We start from the raw sequence: 16,352 nt of genomic DNA on the forward strand, positions 1-16,352 counted from the left end.
TAAGGGAAATTTGAGGTGATAGTAGCATTAGCTACTTAACTTACTGAACCCATTTTAAAGAAGTGTGGGAAAACTTGCCATTTTAGAATAAATTGAGAGGAAAAGCTCCTCCAAAGTGGCTTGAACGGGTATCTAATAAAGCAATAATATTCGCTGAAATGTTTGAGTTTTGATTTAAAGCTAAATAAACGCACCATCCAACTACTGCAGAAAACTGTAAGAATTGGACACGGGTGTCCTCGGGATTATATGAATGTAACTGCTCTTCTCTCTGTGAAATCTCCAGGGTAATTCAATCATTTCCCTTTCTATCGTTTAAACTCCAGAGGAGGATTTTTTTTTTATTTGTTAACATATTTTTCTCAGAGACACTTTCCCTCTGCAGATGCTCCGTTGACACACAGTTCATGTTTGTCAGCTTCTTTACAAGTTTCCCTTTTGGTGTGCAGCAAGACATATTTCTTTGCCCTTCACTATATTGTTCTGTTGAGGCCTTCAAGAGCCATGTCGATCCCACTTAGGTGCCACGACTTTATAAATTTCAGTTTCACAAAGAAGCTGTATGAGAGAGCAACAGCAAACAAACCAAAAGTTGAGAAAAACACAGAAAAGATGCAATGTCATACTTCTTTGAACAACAAATAGGAATGTAAAGTTGCGGTAAAAAGAAATAAAAAAGGAGTTTTCTTTTTAAGTATTGGACTTAAGAATTTACTTCCATAATCTTCCCTTCAACACTAAAACAATCTAACAATACGTTGGTTTCAAATATAAAACAGTGTAGAAAGTAAACATCTGATGTACTCTAATAAAATAAAACACATTCATCAGTGGAGGAGCGGTGGTTTAAGAGATTAAATAATCTATCTAAACAAATTATTTAACTAAGTTAGAGTCAAGATTTCTTGAAATCTCCAGGGTAATTCAATCATTTCCCTTTCTATCGTTTAAACTCCAGAGGAGGAAAATGGACAAATATTATACTGAAACAGTCAAGATAAACGAGAGCCTTAAAAGTAATAAAATTGTCAAAGCAATTACTGAACCACAGTGAAAATGATTGAGGGAACAACGCGGCTATTGGATTAAAGGGACTTAATTTCTTTGAAAAAAAAAAAAAAATTTTCTTTTTGAGTTGTATTTCCCAGATTTTCAATTATGCAAAAAAAAAAAAGAATTTAATTCAGTTTAGGTATTCAATTATTTGTGCCGTCAGGGTAAACACGTCTACAAAATGGGTCATAAAAGTTCTCTCAATGGAACCCAAAGCACAAAGCAGATTCCAACAGATACATTTGATGACATTTTTCCTCTTTGTTGCGGACTAAAAACAATATTTTCCTGTAATTTTCTCCCAAGCAGTGCGAGATAAGGAGTGTTAGAATTACAGGCATACATTTTTTTTCCCTATATCATATTTATCATTTCCAATTTAATGCGCGGCAGTAATCAGTATGCTAGTGACTCCCCCGCTGTCACAGCCTGGAGCAAGCAGTCTTCAACGTTTTTATGATGAGCAAAAAAAAACAAAACAAAAGAAAGAATCTTCTTCTTTAAAGGATGGGGCTGTCAGAAGTTATCTGGGAGGGAAAAGCCCTGAACCTAATCCACAGGGAATGGAACAATGACTGATACGCTTTTCAAGCTCTGATGCCTTCATTTGAAAATTTTTAAGAAATTAGAATATTTATAGAATGTTTTTTTTTTCCTAAGGCCAGGAGTACAGAGCTATTAATATACCTTAAAGGGACAGTAAAGACTCTGCAATGGTTTTATTTTCATTATGTTCTCACTTACTTCTGATTGTATGTTGAAATGTGCTAAGATTATATTTGAGGTGAAAGAAAGAAGCAGATAAGATGGAACCTTCATTATAGTTTGATTTTGATGCTGTAGTAGCGTATATAAACTGTCTTACTTTTTACAAGACACCTTCAATTTAGTAGATTTCTGTCCTCTTCCTTCGTTAAATTTGTGGGTTCTAAATGTTAAGCTGATCTTTAGTTAACAGGATAATTTCCCACTAAAGCACATAAGTAAACCACCATCATGTTGCTGCATGAATGGCAGCCTGTGACGTATCCCAGATGTTTACTGCACTCACGGTGAAAGTGGAACAGAATGATAAATTCTAGTTTGTAAATGAACTGATGCAAAAGGCAGCATCTATCTGGACAGTCTTGGTATAATAAACAATAAACCATTATATTTTCAGCTTTTCCTGTAAAATTTTCTATACTTAATATCTGTGCAATGATGTTGTATTCAATTGATGCACATATAATATTTTGCAGAAAAAAAATAAAGTACATTTTTCCTAAAATAAGTGCATTTTTTGTTGAATTTAGTAGGTAAGTGAGACATTCTCATAAATGGAATAAGAATATATGCATTTAAAATAAGGTGAAAATAACCCTGAATTCTCCTACTTCAAGTACATAATATGTTATATCTTATCTTAAGGGTAAAACATGCTCATCTTATTAGCAGATTATCTTATGTATCTACTCAAATTAAGGGTAAAACTACCTTTACTCTTTTTTAGATCGCTTTCTGCAGTTGTTTTATAAGTCAAATCAGCTATATTGGTGTTCCTTGTAAATTGACTGTTGTGAGCCTTTGATTGCTCTCATCTTTCTATAAATCTACTGCGATATGACATATCTCAAAAACAAACAAGAACTAAACACAAGAAAGTACTTTTCAAGAACTTCCTCTAAAAATAAAAGCTAGTAATGCATTCATCCCAAACACCATGCCACATTCAAACAGGGGGAAAAAAATCTAAAGGTTGAATTTGTATAAAAAAAATAAATAAAAAAAAACAGGTGAAAGCTATTTTTTCTTTTCTTTGTGTTCCCAGTATGCACTATTCTATATGAATGAGCCATGAGTCCGTGCTACAGCTTTGCCCTGAGAGGTGGATATGAATGACAAATGAAAGTTGTCAAGACTGATGTCCATAGAAATGCATCAAAGCTTCTGTCCACATTTCAAAGAGGAATCATCTTTGTATTCGTAAAAAAATTTGGACACCTAATTAGGCTTTAAATAAAAAAAAGCAAAAATGAATATATTTAATTACAATATTCTAAACGTATAACAGAATAAAGATTGCTGCTGATTGAACATACATTCTGATTTTTTTTGTCTCATTATGTGGCCTTTAATTGATGGGTTATATTTTTTTTTCAATTATCGTCTTTCCTGATCTTTAGCATTCCTACAATAGAATTAATCACCTATAATCGAAACAGCTGGATTTGAAGCAGGATTTTAGGTTAAAACCACCAAAGTATACAAAGGTGGGCACACAGACACTCTCATCACACTGTGGTCACTGATGTCCGCTCTCTACTTCTTCAAAACAGCTTTAGCTACCTTTTGACCTCCTCTTCAGCAACAGGAATAGGAGGAAGAGCTCAAAAACAAAATATAGAAAGTGTTTTCCACATGGCCTTGAAAACGTAAACTGTCGGTCTTCAATAAAAACCTTTTGACAGCCGAAACTGTAGAGATTACAGAGAAAACAGTGCTCCCAATTACTCATCACAGAAAGCTGGCAGCATAAAACAAAAGAAACAAAAAATCAAACAGAAAACAAAAAAGAGGGATGAATTTCAACAATCTAGGCAGTTTCTCTTTGCCTCGCACACACCAAGATGTGGCTGCCCACCACACAGTGCAGAGTTCTTTGTTAGCTACAGGTACATTTTATGACTTACACAAACTTCCCTTTGGGTTTAGGTGAAGGGCAATGAGAAAAGTCATCACAGCTTTGCCTCAAGCAGTACTCTTGCCAGCAGCAGGTTCAGATGGAAGCTTTTCCTTAGAATATGGAACATGATCAAGAAACCATGTATAGTTACAGAGAGCTGTTTCTTGTTGACCTTTGATAAAGGCGTTGCTCTCATATAGTTGCTTTGCTTGTTTCCTTCAGCTACAAGGCTCTGTGACTGAAGATGTTTCTTGAAGTTGTTTCAGCAAATAAAATAATCTTGTTCTTTCCATCTGTACCAGGAGCTATGGATGCCCTCTGCCAGCAGCTGGGTTGTGGTGCAGCTTTCCGTCCTTAACGTACTGCGGGTTGCAACACACAGCAAAGATATTGGAATAATGAAAAAAGGGAGTGAGCGATAAAACAAAATGTACAGAAAGGATCCAAATAAAATAGGGACATGAGAGTTATAAAGAAAATATATTTTAAAAAAGTAAACCAAAAAAAGAAATTTGTAAAATAAAAGATCAGACTACATAAGCTGAGTAAGAATAAAAAAAACAGCATTTAGAAAAGTAGTTGGAAAAAAAGAGTGAAGGCTTTCCCAAGATTTACCTCTGAAGGATGGTGTCGCTATACAGCTGTGCACACTGTGCTGACTGTGAACTCTGTCTCATTGGCCATGATGTCAGTGGGTTGGATGTTGCGGTCATACATGGGGTTCTCGAACGTAGCCCGACCGTTTGTGTTCTCATGGCCCACGTAACCGTTGAAGGGAACTTTGGGTCTTCTTCTATAACAATTTAAATTGATATTTAAAGTTAGAAGAATAGTTTACAATGAAAGTAGACATGAATTTTTCTTTTTAATTCCTTATGAAGCAGGAAATTACTGAAATTATATTTATTTAGCAGTTGTTACTATTTTTTTTCACATCTATATAGATTGGTGCATATACAGTGTGAGCCATACAATTTATAGCTCCTATCTTATTTGACCATATGGATTCAACATAATGCCTTATTCTAATAATAATAGGACTTGGATAATTTATTCTAAATGGAAGCACAGTGCCTGTAAAAAGTATTTATTGTATCTCGACTTGCAAAATAAAAGGCTTTTGCAAATATTCTTTGCTAATCATGTGTTTTCAGCCCCTTTTGAAGGATAAAAGGATCACTTTTTACTGCAGTTACACCCAGATTTTGTGTATCAACCAGCTTTTTACACCTGAGCACCTATTCCTTCCACTTACACTGGTTCAGTGGAATCTTAGTTTTGCAGTCTTGCCTTAAATAATCAAATCCAGAGGTGTATATAGGTCTGAATTTTACCTCGTCTGTGTTAGTTTTACACCACACTGTGTTTTTTCTTCATGTGGATCTATAAGTTTCCTCTGACAACAGTAACTTTATGTTTCCTTTGTGGAAAACTGTTTATGGCATCCTTCTGGCTTTCTGTCATCAGTGCCTTTCTTCTTCCCTTCTGAAAATAGACTTGATGTTTTAAATACACAGAAAATAGTTTTCTGGATTCCTATCAAAACAGATGAATTGATGCAAAGATAAAGCATAAACATGAGCTCTCTGTTTATGAAATAGATGGTTTCTGTAAGCAACTGGTTACTGGATTTTATATTTTGGATATCAGAGTGAAATGCATACCACAAGTTTTAGTCAAATAGGCCTTTTCCAAACTATTGCTTACAGTCGTAACATTTTTTGCCCTTTATCATCATATATATACATTTTAGTTTTAAATGTATTTTTCATATTTGGCTAATGTAAAAATTTAAAGGGGTAGAAATACCTTAATATCTCGGTACTTTCACAGCAGTTTTTCTGTAATCTATGTGCATTTTAGATATACATGTATTTATAAGTGCAATTTAGTTGGATTATGCATAAAACATTACCCTAGATTACGACAAAAGGAGAAAAATAAGATCCCAGTCTTACCTGTGTTTATAGAGATAGAGAGCGAAGCCTGCAATAATCATGGCTATAAAAGGCACTAGAATGGCAGCTGCCACTGAACTGCTGTTGGAGGCAAAGTTGTAGCCTGGGTTTTCTCTGCTGGGATCTAAACTCTCTGGAGAAAGAAAAAAAGAAAGAAACAAAGCCATCAGTTTTTTTCAATCAATTTTTTCCCCCCTAAACAATACTTCAATAGAACCCGTTAAGCAAAAGTTGGTTTAGACATTTTCCCCTCTTATTTCTACCAAGATTGACCGTACATAGAAATGGTTTAAACTACAGTAACTTTCAGGAGCTGAATAGAGAGCTACCAGGAAGCCTTCATTTACTGGTGATAAACTATGTCGCTAAAACTGATTTATGTACTTTCTTTTGCATTTACCTCGATGTGTTAACTTCATCCTCCCCCCTTGAAAAGTCAAACTTCATTATTCCAACAATGACTCTTAATTACTGGAATCATAGGCTGGCAGCTATTAACTCATTTCCGAAGTGTCATCTAATTTCTAAAGTTGCGTGTCTGCAAAAGCAACAGTGGACGGCTGACAGCCCACCTGTTCACCACAGAATGCCAAAAGGCTCTAATAAAGGGTGGGTGACAAACAAGAAGGAATTGAATTAGGGGATTTTGTGGTGTTTGCCAATCAACCCCAGCTGTGTAAGCATTGGTCCAAAAACACACTACCAACACATTTAAGCAGACAAACGACACTCGCTGTTAAGTCGCCAGTGAGTTAAAACAAAGCGCAATGTGAGGTCAAATTAAGTAGGATTATTTCCAAGATGAATAATCCACCTTCAAGACGCACATCTGGTGGTTCGCGTCCACTCATACAAATGAACATTCTGGCATCGGCACCAACTGCCTCTAATAATACAGGGTTGTTTGCTTAATAAGTCTGCTGCAACAGGGGGTGGTAGGATGCACCTGCTGCTCAAGCACCTTTCTCATTAAAGCCGATTTTCAGCTCCAATTTCTAAAGTGCATACTTTCTTCTGGTTAACGCAGACTACTAAAATGCTACATTCCAAAGTACTGCTCATCTCTGCTTACAAACATACACCAAAAGAACGGGGAAGGGAGGGACTTAGAGTGTGTTTTGATAATACCTTGAAAGGTTAGGAATAACCTTCCATACTGGCAAACAAAGTGAAAACACATTACTCTATATTTAATGTATAGAGTGTAATTATTGGGATCTTCTGTAAACAAATCTTTTTGGAATAAATTTCACTCATAGAAGCTTTCTTTGTCTCTCGGTTCATCATCAGGTTTTGAGCAGTAAATGTTTACAAAGTCTTTAAATGTTATCTGTGTAGCCATTTCCTTTAATAACTGGATTGTTCCAGCACTGTTTGTAAAGGAGCGACATATAAGGCATCCTGAAAGAATGAGTTTGAAAATTAAGTAAAATTTTATTATGATAAATTAGTTCAATGCATATAAAAGAAAAACAGCTCATCATCTGGGGAAGGTTATTCATGTTCTCACATCAGAAGAAAACAAACAACTGTGAAAATGCTAATGAAACGTTTAGATATACCGTATTTTCCAGACCATAAGCCGCTACTTTTTTCCCACACTTTGAAACATGCGGCTTATAAGAAGGTACAGCTTTTTTGTGGATTTTTTCTAACCGCCAGAGAGGGAAGTCAAAATTGGAAATGAAATAATAAGAGAGATAATTTTCATTTAGCATTAGAACATGCTAGCAGCAGGCACGACCGAGAATAGCTGTCCCAAATTCACACATTTTGACATGTATTTGCTGCATTAAAGCTGCTGAACCAATGAAGAGAAGGGGTTCAACTCCTGCAGAGCTGAAATAAAGAGCCGACGAAGCCATGTCTTTCAGTAGCTCTTACTGCTGCGAACCAACAAGCTAACAGGAGCTAGCGTTCTTCTTTGTCCCTACTCCAGGGGCTATATTTAGAGCTCCCCCTACAGGTTTGGTGGGAGACAGTTCAGTAGATATCATCGACTTGCAGTATAGCCTGGTGCAGCTTATACATATGAATGTTTCTAGTTTTTTAGAAAAATGTAGTGACCGCGGCTTATAGCAAGGTGCACTCTATAGTCGGAAAATACGGTATCCACAAATAGCGTAACTGTCATCATATGGAGGCCTTTTCAGGGTAGAAAAGTAATAAAGCTAATGAATGCCAGAATTTTGTTTGTAATGCAGAAATCTTAACACAAGTTACAATTTATTCATACAGTTAACATTCATACATAAGAATGTTTTTCATGAGTTAAAGTCTGAGAGGAAGCTTTAGAACCCTTCAGTTAATTATGTGCGTGAAAGGCTCCTGTTGCGGTACTGCGATTGGTATTGAGGCAATTTGTAAATTGGGAGGAACAACAAAAATGGTGGACTAGTTTGGCTTTTCAATATGTACAGTTACACCGAAAAAACATCCATATTAGATTTCAAGTTAGGAAAAACTAAACTTAAATTAAGCCACTGTAACAGGAAGCCTAAATGCAACCACTATGATCAAAAGAAATTCTGGCTAAAAAAGGGGGCCACACATCACACATCCATCCAGGACATTACTGGTAGATGGTTAAAAGCAGAAAAGATTAGGTTGAGCTGTAGTGTAGACATTAAAGCTTGAGAAGCTCAAATTACACTTTTAATTTCTACAGCTCAATGTGTTAGGACTTCGCAGATAGATTGTCCGCAATGCGGACTAGGAAAAATTATAATTACGCGGACAGCTTTGCACAAAAAAACATGGTATGTGAGGAACGGGTCGTAACGGCGAAAGATTGCAAAGCTTATGATTTAGTTTATAAAAATGACCAAAATCAACAGATTCAAATTGAATCTTTTGGAATTAAATTACTGCCACTCTTGAAAAGGTTAAAAATGGTCATGTTTTCTACTTCCTGATGTAGCATTGTAAGCTTGTTGTGTGTACATGTAGAAAAGTTGCATAGAGTATAAAACTGCAGATGTTGTGTCTGAGCTCCCTTTTTTTTGCAGATGTATGTGTGAAGCATAAATCACCCTTCAAACAGACATTAGGAGTTTTGAATATATGAATATGTTTGAGCCTGTATGTATGTTTTGACAATATACAAATCATTCAGACATACATAATTGAAACTCATGTTCAAACCCTTTGAAAAAAACTGTTCAAATACAATTAATGTCTCACATGAGCAATATTATTTAATATGTTATATTTACAAAAAAAAAAAAAAACAATGTATATAAATAGTGTTCTTAGGTGCTGATATAGCAAAAGAAAAATGCTGGAAGCAGACTTTTCTTATGAAATCACTTTTTACAGGTCTCTGTAACCAAGAGGAAAGTTCACTCACCCAATCTCTGGAGACCAAATTGGCCAAAGCCTTTTCCTCTGACAAATCCCTGGTACACAAAAGAGTTAGAAGAAGAGATGTAGGACACCTAGTGAGAGAGGAATGGAGAAGAGACATTTTGTGTGTCACATCATGGCTGTACAAAGGGGAGCATCATCAAAGTGTCAGCAGTTGGTTCATGCAGAAAATGAAATATCATGTCAAAAAGAGCTGAGAAGTACTCTTACAGCTGGCATTTCATGTGCTGTTTCTCTGCCCAAGATCACCAACAAACACACCCCATCACACGGTACACAAAAAAGAGTTTCACACAAGAGGAACACTCTAATTTAGAGTAGAAACCCTTAAAACTCTTCTGTGCACATCTTGTAAAATAGCACATAAAAGCAATAGAATTCACGTGTACTGTGACCTGTTTTCTTTAATTAAATCAGAAATGCGTGTGTTAGAGGTGCCCGGGGTTGGGGGTAATATGGGAGAGGGGAGCGAGGGGGTCTGTCAAGTCCTGATTACCGAGCAATGATTTAACTGACATTTTAATTAAAGAGAAAACTCTCAGTGGGCCTTCCATCTCCCTAGAGTGACAAGGTTTGTGTGGATGTCTTGTGCATGGCTTACTATGAAGATGTGTGTGTGTGCAAATGTTTAAGATTTAACATCTTTACAGAGACAAAGGATAGTGTTGTAATGAAGCAGACTTTCTGCTTGCACTTACGTGTCCATCCAGGGCCCAATTGTCTATTTTGAACTTGTTCACAAAGATCTCTACAGGGCCTCTGATTTGGTGGACTTGTAGCATCAGTTGGGCCTCCTCCCTCTTATACACTCCTAAAGTAAAAAAAAAAAAAAAAAGGTTGACAGATTGGCAAGACATTTAAAGCTTTTTTTTGTCTTTTAAAGTGAAAAATACAAAGCAGTGAGTCAAAGGAATACTTAAATAACAAATCTTTACAGGAGCATTTTAAGGTGGTGTAAATTTAGTTCTATGACCTTGTTTATTCGCACAGACATTTTTAACATACAGACACCTTAAATATCTGTTTGGCTAAACCGGAACGCACTAGGACATGCTTGTATGATAATGATGTTAACCAGTAACACTTTTCTATAAATTACTTGGTACTTACCTGCTAATTTAAGCTCAACCCCACTGTGGTCAATCAGCGTCCCATTAACTCGATTGCTAAAAGGTTCAAAGGCAGTGATGCTAAGCATGGCTGGCTGCTTCTTTCCCAGGTACTCGTAGGAACCCCTCCAGAGGGAGTTTTTAGCAAACACACCACCAGGGACTGAATGAAACATAACAGTCAAAAACACTCAAAAAGAAAAGTGGGAAGTTTTACTTTGTCAAAGACGTTGTACACCTCAAGACAGACTGAAATCAAATTATGGGGTCTTAACAGACTATAAGAGTATTAAAATATTATAAAATGTATATTATATTACTTTATATACGATATTACTTAAACTACTAACTGTAAAACTTGTTATATTATGTTTATCCTCAATTCAGAATGACTGAAAGTGTCTTACCTGGCAGTTTAGATGGAGGCTCTTGTACAGTGCCCACTGGACTTCTACCACTTGGACGATTGTCGGCTGAGGATTAAACCAGACAAAACAGAGCCTTGAACAGAGTTTAATCTCTAGGTGGAGTCTAACTTAATGAAAATAAAACTGCAACATTATTCAAATGTATTTTTCAAAAGTCTCCCAATCATGTCCTTCTCTAGGTATGTCCCTTCTGGTCCACTACACAATACCCAATGTTTTCTATTTTTTGGGAAAGTTTGTTTATTCTACTCATTAGTCAAAAAATAAATAAATAAATCAACTCCAACCATTAAATAAGTCAAGTAATGGTAATGGACATCATGAAATAGACAATATTAAGGATAGCAGAAGAAATATGTTTCTGGACTTTGTGTCATGATCTTTGCACTGATGACTGGCTTGATTGCTCACTTCATTCTCCTGCCTAGCTCCGCCCAGTTTCTGATTACCACTCATCATGTCCCCCTGTTCCAGTTTCTATGTTTAACTGCTTGCTCCCAGTCATCAGTGCCAGATTATTATTGAGCCTTTTGTGTGAGAATTATTCCAGTGTTTCCATTTTGTTTTCTAATTGCCTGGTCCCGAACCTTTCGTCTTTGGAACTTTGAGCCTGTCTGTCCCTGTTCGGATCTGTGAGCCTGACCTGTCGTCAGACTTTGGTTGGATTCCATTTGTGGACTGTTCCTGGATCTGCCTCCTGACTTCACCCTCTGGATTATCCTGCCTTCGCTCATCTGCTCAGATCTGTTCCCCATGTCAGTTCTGTGATCTTCAAGGCTTCAGTATCTGGATCTCTCTGTGCAGCAACTGCTGTGTCTGGTCAGCCATCCGACTGGTATCCACCTCATTCTCTGGGCACGGACTGAACACTCAACCAGGTTAGTGACTCCCGCCTTCATACCATCTTCCATCAGGTTGTTTTGGTCAGGAACCAGTGTTTCCTCTCTCCAGAGTTTCCTGCCTCAAGCTCCTTAGCCGCTGTTTATGCAGACCTGTTTGTTTTTATAAATGCTTTTTGAGTAATCACTCAGTCTATCTTGCCTGAATACTGGGTCCTTTGTTCTGAGACATGACACTTTCCCCTAGTCTTTGCCTAATATGGGAGGTACACACATGAATGTTAATAAACTATTATCTTAATACTAATGTTGCACCTATACCGATACCAGTATCGGGTGGGGCCCCGATCCAGCACTAAAATGGTGGTATTGGTATCGGCGAGTACCGACAAATAGGGCATCGATACCATTTTGTGAGCCAAAAGTTTATTCAACTATTGTCACCCATTCTAGGTAAGCAATAAAAAGTTCTACTGGATTTACTTTGTATTAGTCTTTTTATCCTGCTTCACCAAGGTAGGCAGCAGCTTGACAAAGCCATGATGGCAATTATTTTACATCCAAGTAGTATGAGCTTCTTAATATATATACAGTACACACACACACATCAATTTCAAACAGATGGAATCTGTATGGTATCGGTATCGGCCAATACAGCACAGCCAGGTATTGGGTATCGGGGCCAAAAAATAGCAACACTACTTCATACAAGGATTTTATCATGACCCTGACACACTATTTGCAACAGCAGGAGCTTCAGCTCTATTGGAGAGGCTTTCCAAAAAGCTTTAGAAGTGTATTTATGTGGAGCTTAGTTAATTCAAAGTTGGACAAGATGATTTGGCATGCAATCTTTCCTGACTCATCACATAGATGTACTATCAAGTTGGGGTCAGGGCTCTGTGCAAACCTTTCAAGTTCTTCTACATTAAACTTGCTCCATGTCTTTATAGAGCATGCTTTATGTACTAGTGCACATCCACATTAAAGCAGGAGGAGGACATTTCCAAACTGTGTCCTCAAAGTTATAAGCATGCACTCATCCTAAATGTTTTGATATGCTGACACATTAAGAACTTCTTTCACTGGAACTCAAGGACCAAACGTAAGACCCAAGTACTCATAAATAATCCCTTTGCAGCAGAACTTGCATTTGTAATAGTGCAATCAGACAAGAGCTATTCTCCTAGCAACTGGGAAAGCCAGACTTTTCAGCCAGATTGCAAGACAAAGATGTATCATTTCTCACTCCAGAGAATATGTCTCCATTGCTCCAGATTCCTTTGGCAGCACGCTTTTAAACCCGTGCATCTAACAATTTGCATTTCAACTTTGTGATGCAAGGCTGCAATGCAGCTGCTCGGCCATGAAATCCCATTGCTTCGATCCCTGTACACATTTTCTTTGAGCTAATCTAAAGGCAATGGCTTGCTTAAGGTGCCCTGGTTTTTATACATCTGTTGCCATGGAAGATATCGGAATGCTTGGATTGAATGAGGGAATGTAGAAAACTTTTTGCAAAATAACATATAATCTGCATTTTTTTGTTTTCTTTTCTTTTACGACCTATAAGTGTGTGACCAAGCAACATTTATCAGCAGCTTTTGATTTACTAATAAACAATTATGTTGTTTTTTTTCTTTAGTTCACACATATTATCCTGTTTTGTGCAGAACGAAAGTTACTACCGTAACTACGGTTCTATGAATCCCGGATGACCGCCAGAGGCGGTGCTTCAAGCACTGAATGATCATTCATGCGCATGCGCAGGTCGAGTATTAATGACAACAAAGTCAGCTGTGACCTGCCGGGGACCCACGTGACTCTATATAGTCACGTGGCACCCGGCAATCAATCCCTCAATCTTCTCGCGAAAGCAGAGATTCCGAGGGACCAAGCACTCTGGCGGTCATCCGGGATTCATAGAACCGTAGTTACGGTAGTAACTTTTGTTCTATTTCATCCCTACTGACCGCCAGAGGCGGTGCTTCAAGCACTGGATGACTCATATCAACAAGGTCACGAGGAATCAGCAACATTCAAGGAACAACGACTACACCACCCACCTAATGTGATGTAATGTGTGATGATGTGATGATGTGATGTGAGAGGCATGCTGCTCGAGGATTCCCTGAAGCGGATGGGGCGCAGCCACATTCACCCTGTAGAACCGAGTAAAGGTACTAGGTGATTTCCAGGAGGCCGCACTGCATATAACATCCAATGGCACCCCAGTCATAGCAGCAAACGATGTCGACATGCCCCTTGTAGAGTGGCATTTCACTCCCGCCGGCAGTGGCTGGTCCTGCAAGGCATAAGCCTTGCAGATCAAATCCACAACCCAGTGTGCAAGTCGCTGCTTAGAAAGTGCCTGACCCTTCCGTGAGCCAGCGTAGCAAACAAAAAGGCTATTTGTCTTTCGGAAGGATGCTGTGGCATTGATGTATGTCTCAAGGGCACGAACAGGACACAGTGGTTCAGAGGGACTTCCGGAGTCAAACCGGGCAAGATGGAGAGGCTGGGTGCTGCCTGCTGGCAGTGATACCTTAGGAATAAATGCTACGTCAGCCCACAGTGTAACGCCTGAGCCATCAGGATTCCACCGGCAGCAGGGTTCGGCTATCGAGAGAGCCTGTAACTCCCCTACACGTTTTGCGGAAACCATAGCTGAAAGGAACGCAGTCTTCAGTGAGAGCCATTTGAGGTCCGCCGACGCCAGGGGCTCAAATGGGAGGGACCGAAGAGCCTCAAGCACAAGAGAAAGGTCCCACGCCGGTGCCACAGGGCGGTTGGGTGGGTGCAAACGCCGAGCACCTCTTAAAAACAGTACAACATCCTTGTCTCGGCCCACAGAACAACCATTCAGCCCAACATGCCAACAGGAAATGGCAGCCACATACACCTTTAAGGTAGATGGAGACCGTCCTTGATCCAGCAATGCCTGCAGGAAGGTCAGTATGTCAGAAACTGAACACTGCACTGGGTCCTGCCCTCTATCACGGCACCAGGTCGCAAAGACCGTCCACTTGTTAGCATAGACAGCTCATGTGGACGGCGCCCATGCATTAGCCATTGTATGCCCTATGGACCCAGTGTATCTTGAGAAGGTGGACCCCGGCCTTGCAGGGGCCAAATCCAGAGCTGGAGCCGGTCCGGTTCGGGGTGCAAGATCTGACCCCCCATCTGGGAAAGAAGATCTCTCCTGGAGGGGAGACGCTTTGGCGAGCCGGAGCTGAGCTCGCACAGTAGAGGAAACCAAGTCCTCGCTGGCCAGTAGGGGGCCACCAGCAGGACCCTGTGCCCCTCCTGACGTACCCTGAGGAGAGTCTGAAAAAGTAGGCTGAATGGCGGAAACGCATAAAGGAGGGTCCGGGGCCAGTCGTGTGCCAGAGCATCGTGGCCCAGAGGGCTGCTGTTGTCCAACGAGAACCAAAGGGGACAGTGAAATGCGTCCCTTGAGGCAAAGAGGTCCACGTCCGCCCTGCCAAAGACCTTCCAGATGCAGTCCACCACCTCTTGGTGAAGCTTCCACTCCCCTGGAAGCGGCTTCTGACGGGATAGAAAATCTGCTGGCACGTTCTCCGGCCCTGGGATGTAGGCTGCTCTGAGGCTGGCTATGCGTGGAGCTGCCCAGGTCAGAAGCCGTCGAGTCAAGCACAACAGTTTCCTTGACCTCGTTCCCCCCTGGTGGTTGATGTGAAAGACCACTGTGGTGTTGTCTGACCTCACCAGCACGTGCTTCCCCCGCAAGCCTGGAAGAAAGCTCTGAAGAGCCAGAAGTACAGCCTGTAACTCCAGGACATTGATGTGTTCCCTGCCCTGCCGCTGGGACCATGTCCCCTGTGCCATTTGACCCCGCCAGGTTGCACCCCAGCCCGTGGAGGATGAATCTGTAAACACAACTTCCCGACGACACGGGAGGGAACCGAGCGGGACCCCTGTGGTCATAAACAACCTCACCCTCCATTGGGACAGAGACTGAAGACACTGAGGCCCCACCCGAAGTCTTCGGAGACGATGAGTGTTCCGTGTGGGATCCAGATTCAAGCTGTTCAACCACATCTGGAGGGGCCGCAATGTCAGCAGCCCCAAGGGCACTACGGCGGACGCAGCTGTAAGCATGCCCAAGAGTCGAAGATACCGTACAAGAGGCAGCGCCATGCCGCGCCTGAATTCCGGGAGCACGCTCAATATACTGTCCACCCGCTGGGATGACGGGCAAGCAGTCATTGAGATGGAATCCATGGCAATGCCCAGGAAGACAGTCTCCTGTGAGGGAGTCAGACTGCTCTTCTCCATGTTCACCTGCAAGCCCAAGCATCCCACATGATGGAGCACTAACTGAGTATCTCGAACCGCCTGGTCCCACGTCGCAGCACAAATGAGCCAGTCATCCAGATATGGGAGGATCCTCAATCCCTGTGCCTGCAGAGGAGAGAGGGCCGCTGCAACACATCGGGTGAACACCCTGGGGGACAGTGAAAGTCCAAACGGGAGGACCCTGAACTGGAAATGCCTCCCTTGAAAAGCAAAACGAAGAAACCGCCAATGGGGCGGAGCGATCGGAACGTGAAAATAAGCATCCCTGAGATCTATGGAAGTGAACCAATCGCCCGGGGAAATCGCCTGCAACACTTCCTTGGTGGTCAGCATATGAAAGGGCATGGCCTTCAAGTACACATTCAGGCCTCTGAGGTCCAAGACTGGACGCAGGCCCCCGGTCTTCTTCGGAACCAGAAAATACGTGGAATAAAAGCCCCCTGGATCCAGCAGGGGGTCCACAGGCACTATAGCACCCTTGGCCAGCAAGGTGCAGATTTCTTGGTTCAGTGCCTGTGCCTTCACCGGGTCGTGGATCACAGTCATCCTGACCCGACCAGGGATAGGTGGCCGGCGGCGGAATTGAAGACGGTACCCCCGGGACAGGGTGGACA

The 16,352-nt window shown here is 40.6% G+C and overlaps 1 protein-coding gene across 1 annotated transcript in view; it reads right to left on the reverse strand.

Moving 5' to 3' along the window:
* Window positions 1–2,858: 2,858 nt before the first annotated feature.
* csmd2 (CUB and Sushi multiple domains 2) overlaps window positions 2,859–16,352 on the reverse strand; it is a 375,721-nt gene continuing 362,227 nt past the window's right edge. The window contains exons 66-72 of the mRNA XM_038286837.1: window positions 10,559–10,624; window positions 10,153–10,314; window positions 9,741–9,853; window positions 9,026–9,113; window positions 5,677–5,809; window positions 4,334–4,511; window positions 2,859–4,080 (exon numbers count right to left, since the gene is read on the reverse strand). Coding sequence (XP_038142765.1) covers window positions 4,352–4,511; window positions 5,677–5,809; window positions 9,026–9,113; window positions 9,741–9,853; window positions 10,153–10,314; window positions 10,559–10,624 — 722 coding nt within the window. The 3' untranslated portion in view covers window positions 2,859–4,080; window positions 4,334–4,351. The remainder of the gene's footprint in view (window positions 4,081–4,333; window positions 4,512–5,676; window positions 5,810–9,025; window positions 9,114–9,740; window positions 9,854–10,152; window positions 10,315–10,558; window positions 10,625–16,352) is intronic.

Source organism: Cyprinodon tularosa, unplaced genomic scaffold (assembly GCF_016077235.1).
Source record: "Cyprinodon tularosa strain WSP-4 unplaced genomic scaffold, ASM1607723v1 ctg230, whole genome shotgun sequence".
NCBI classification, from domain to species: Eukaryota; Metazoa; Chordata; class Actinopteri; order Cyprinodontiformes; family Cyprinodontidae; genus Cyprinodon; species Cyprinodon tularosa.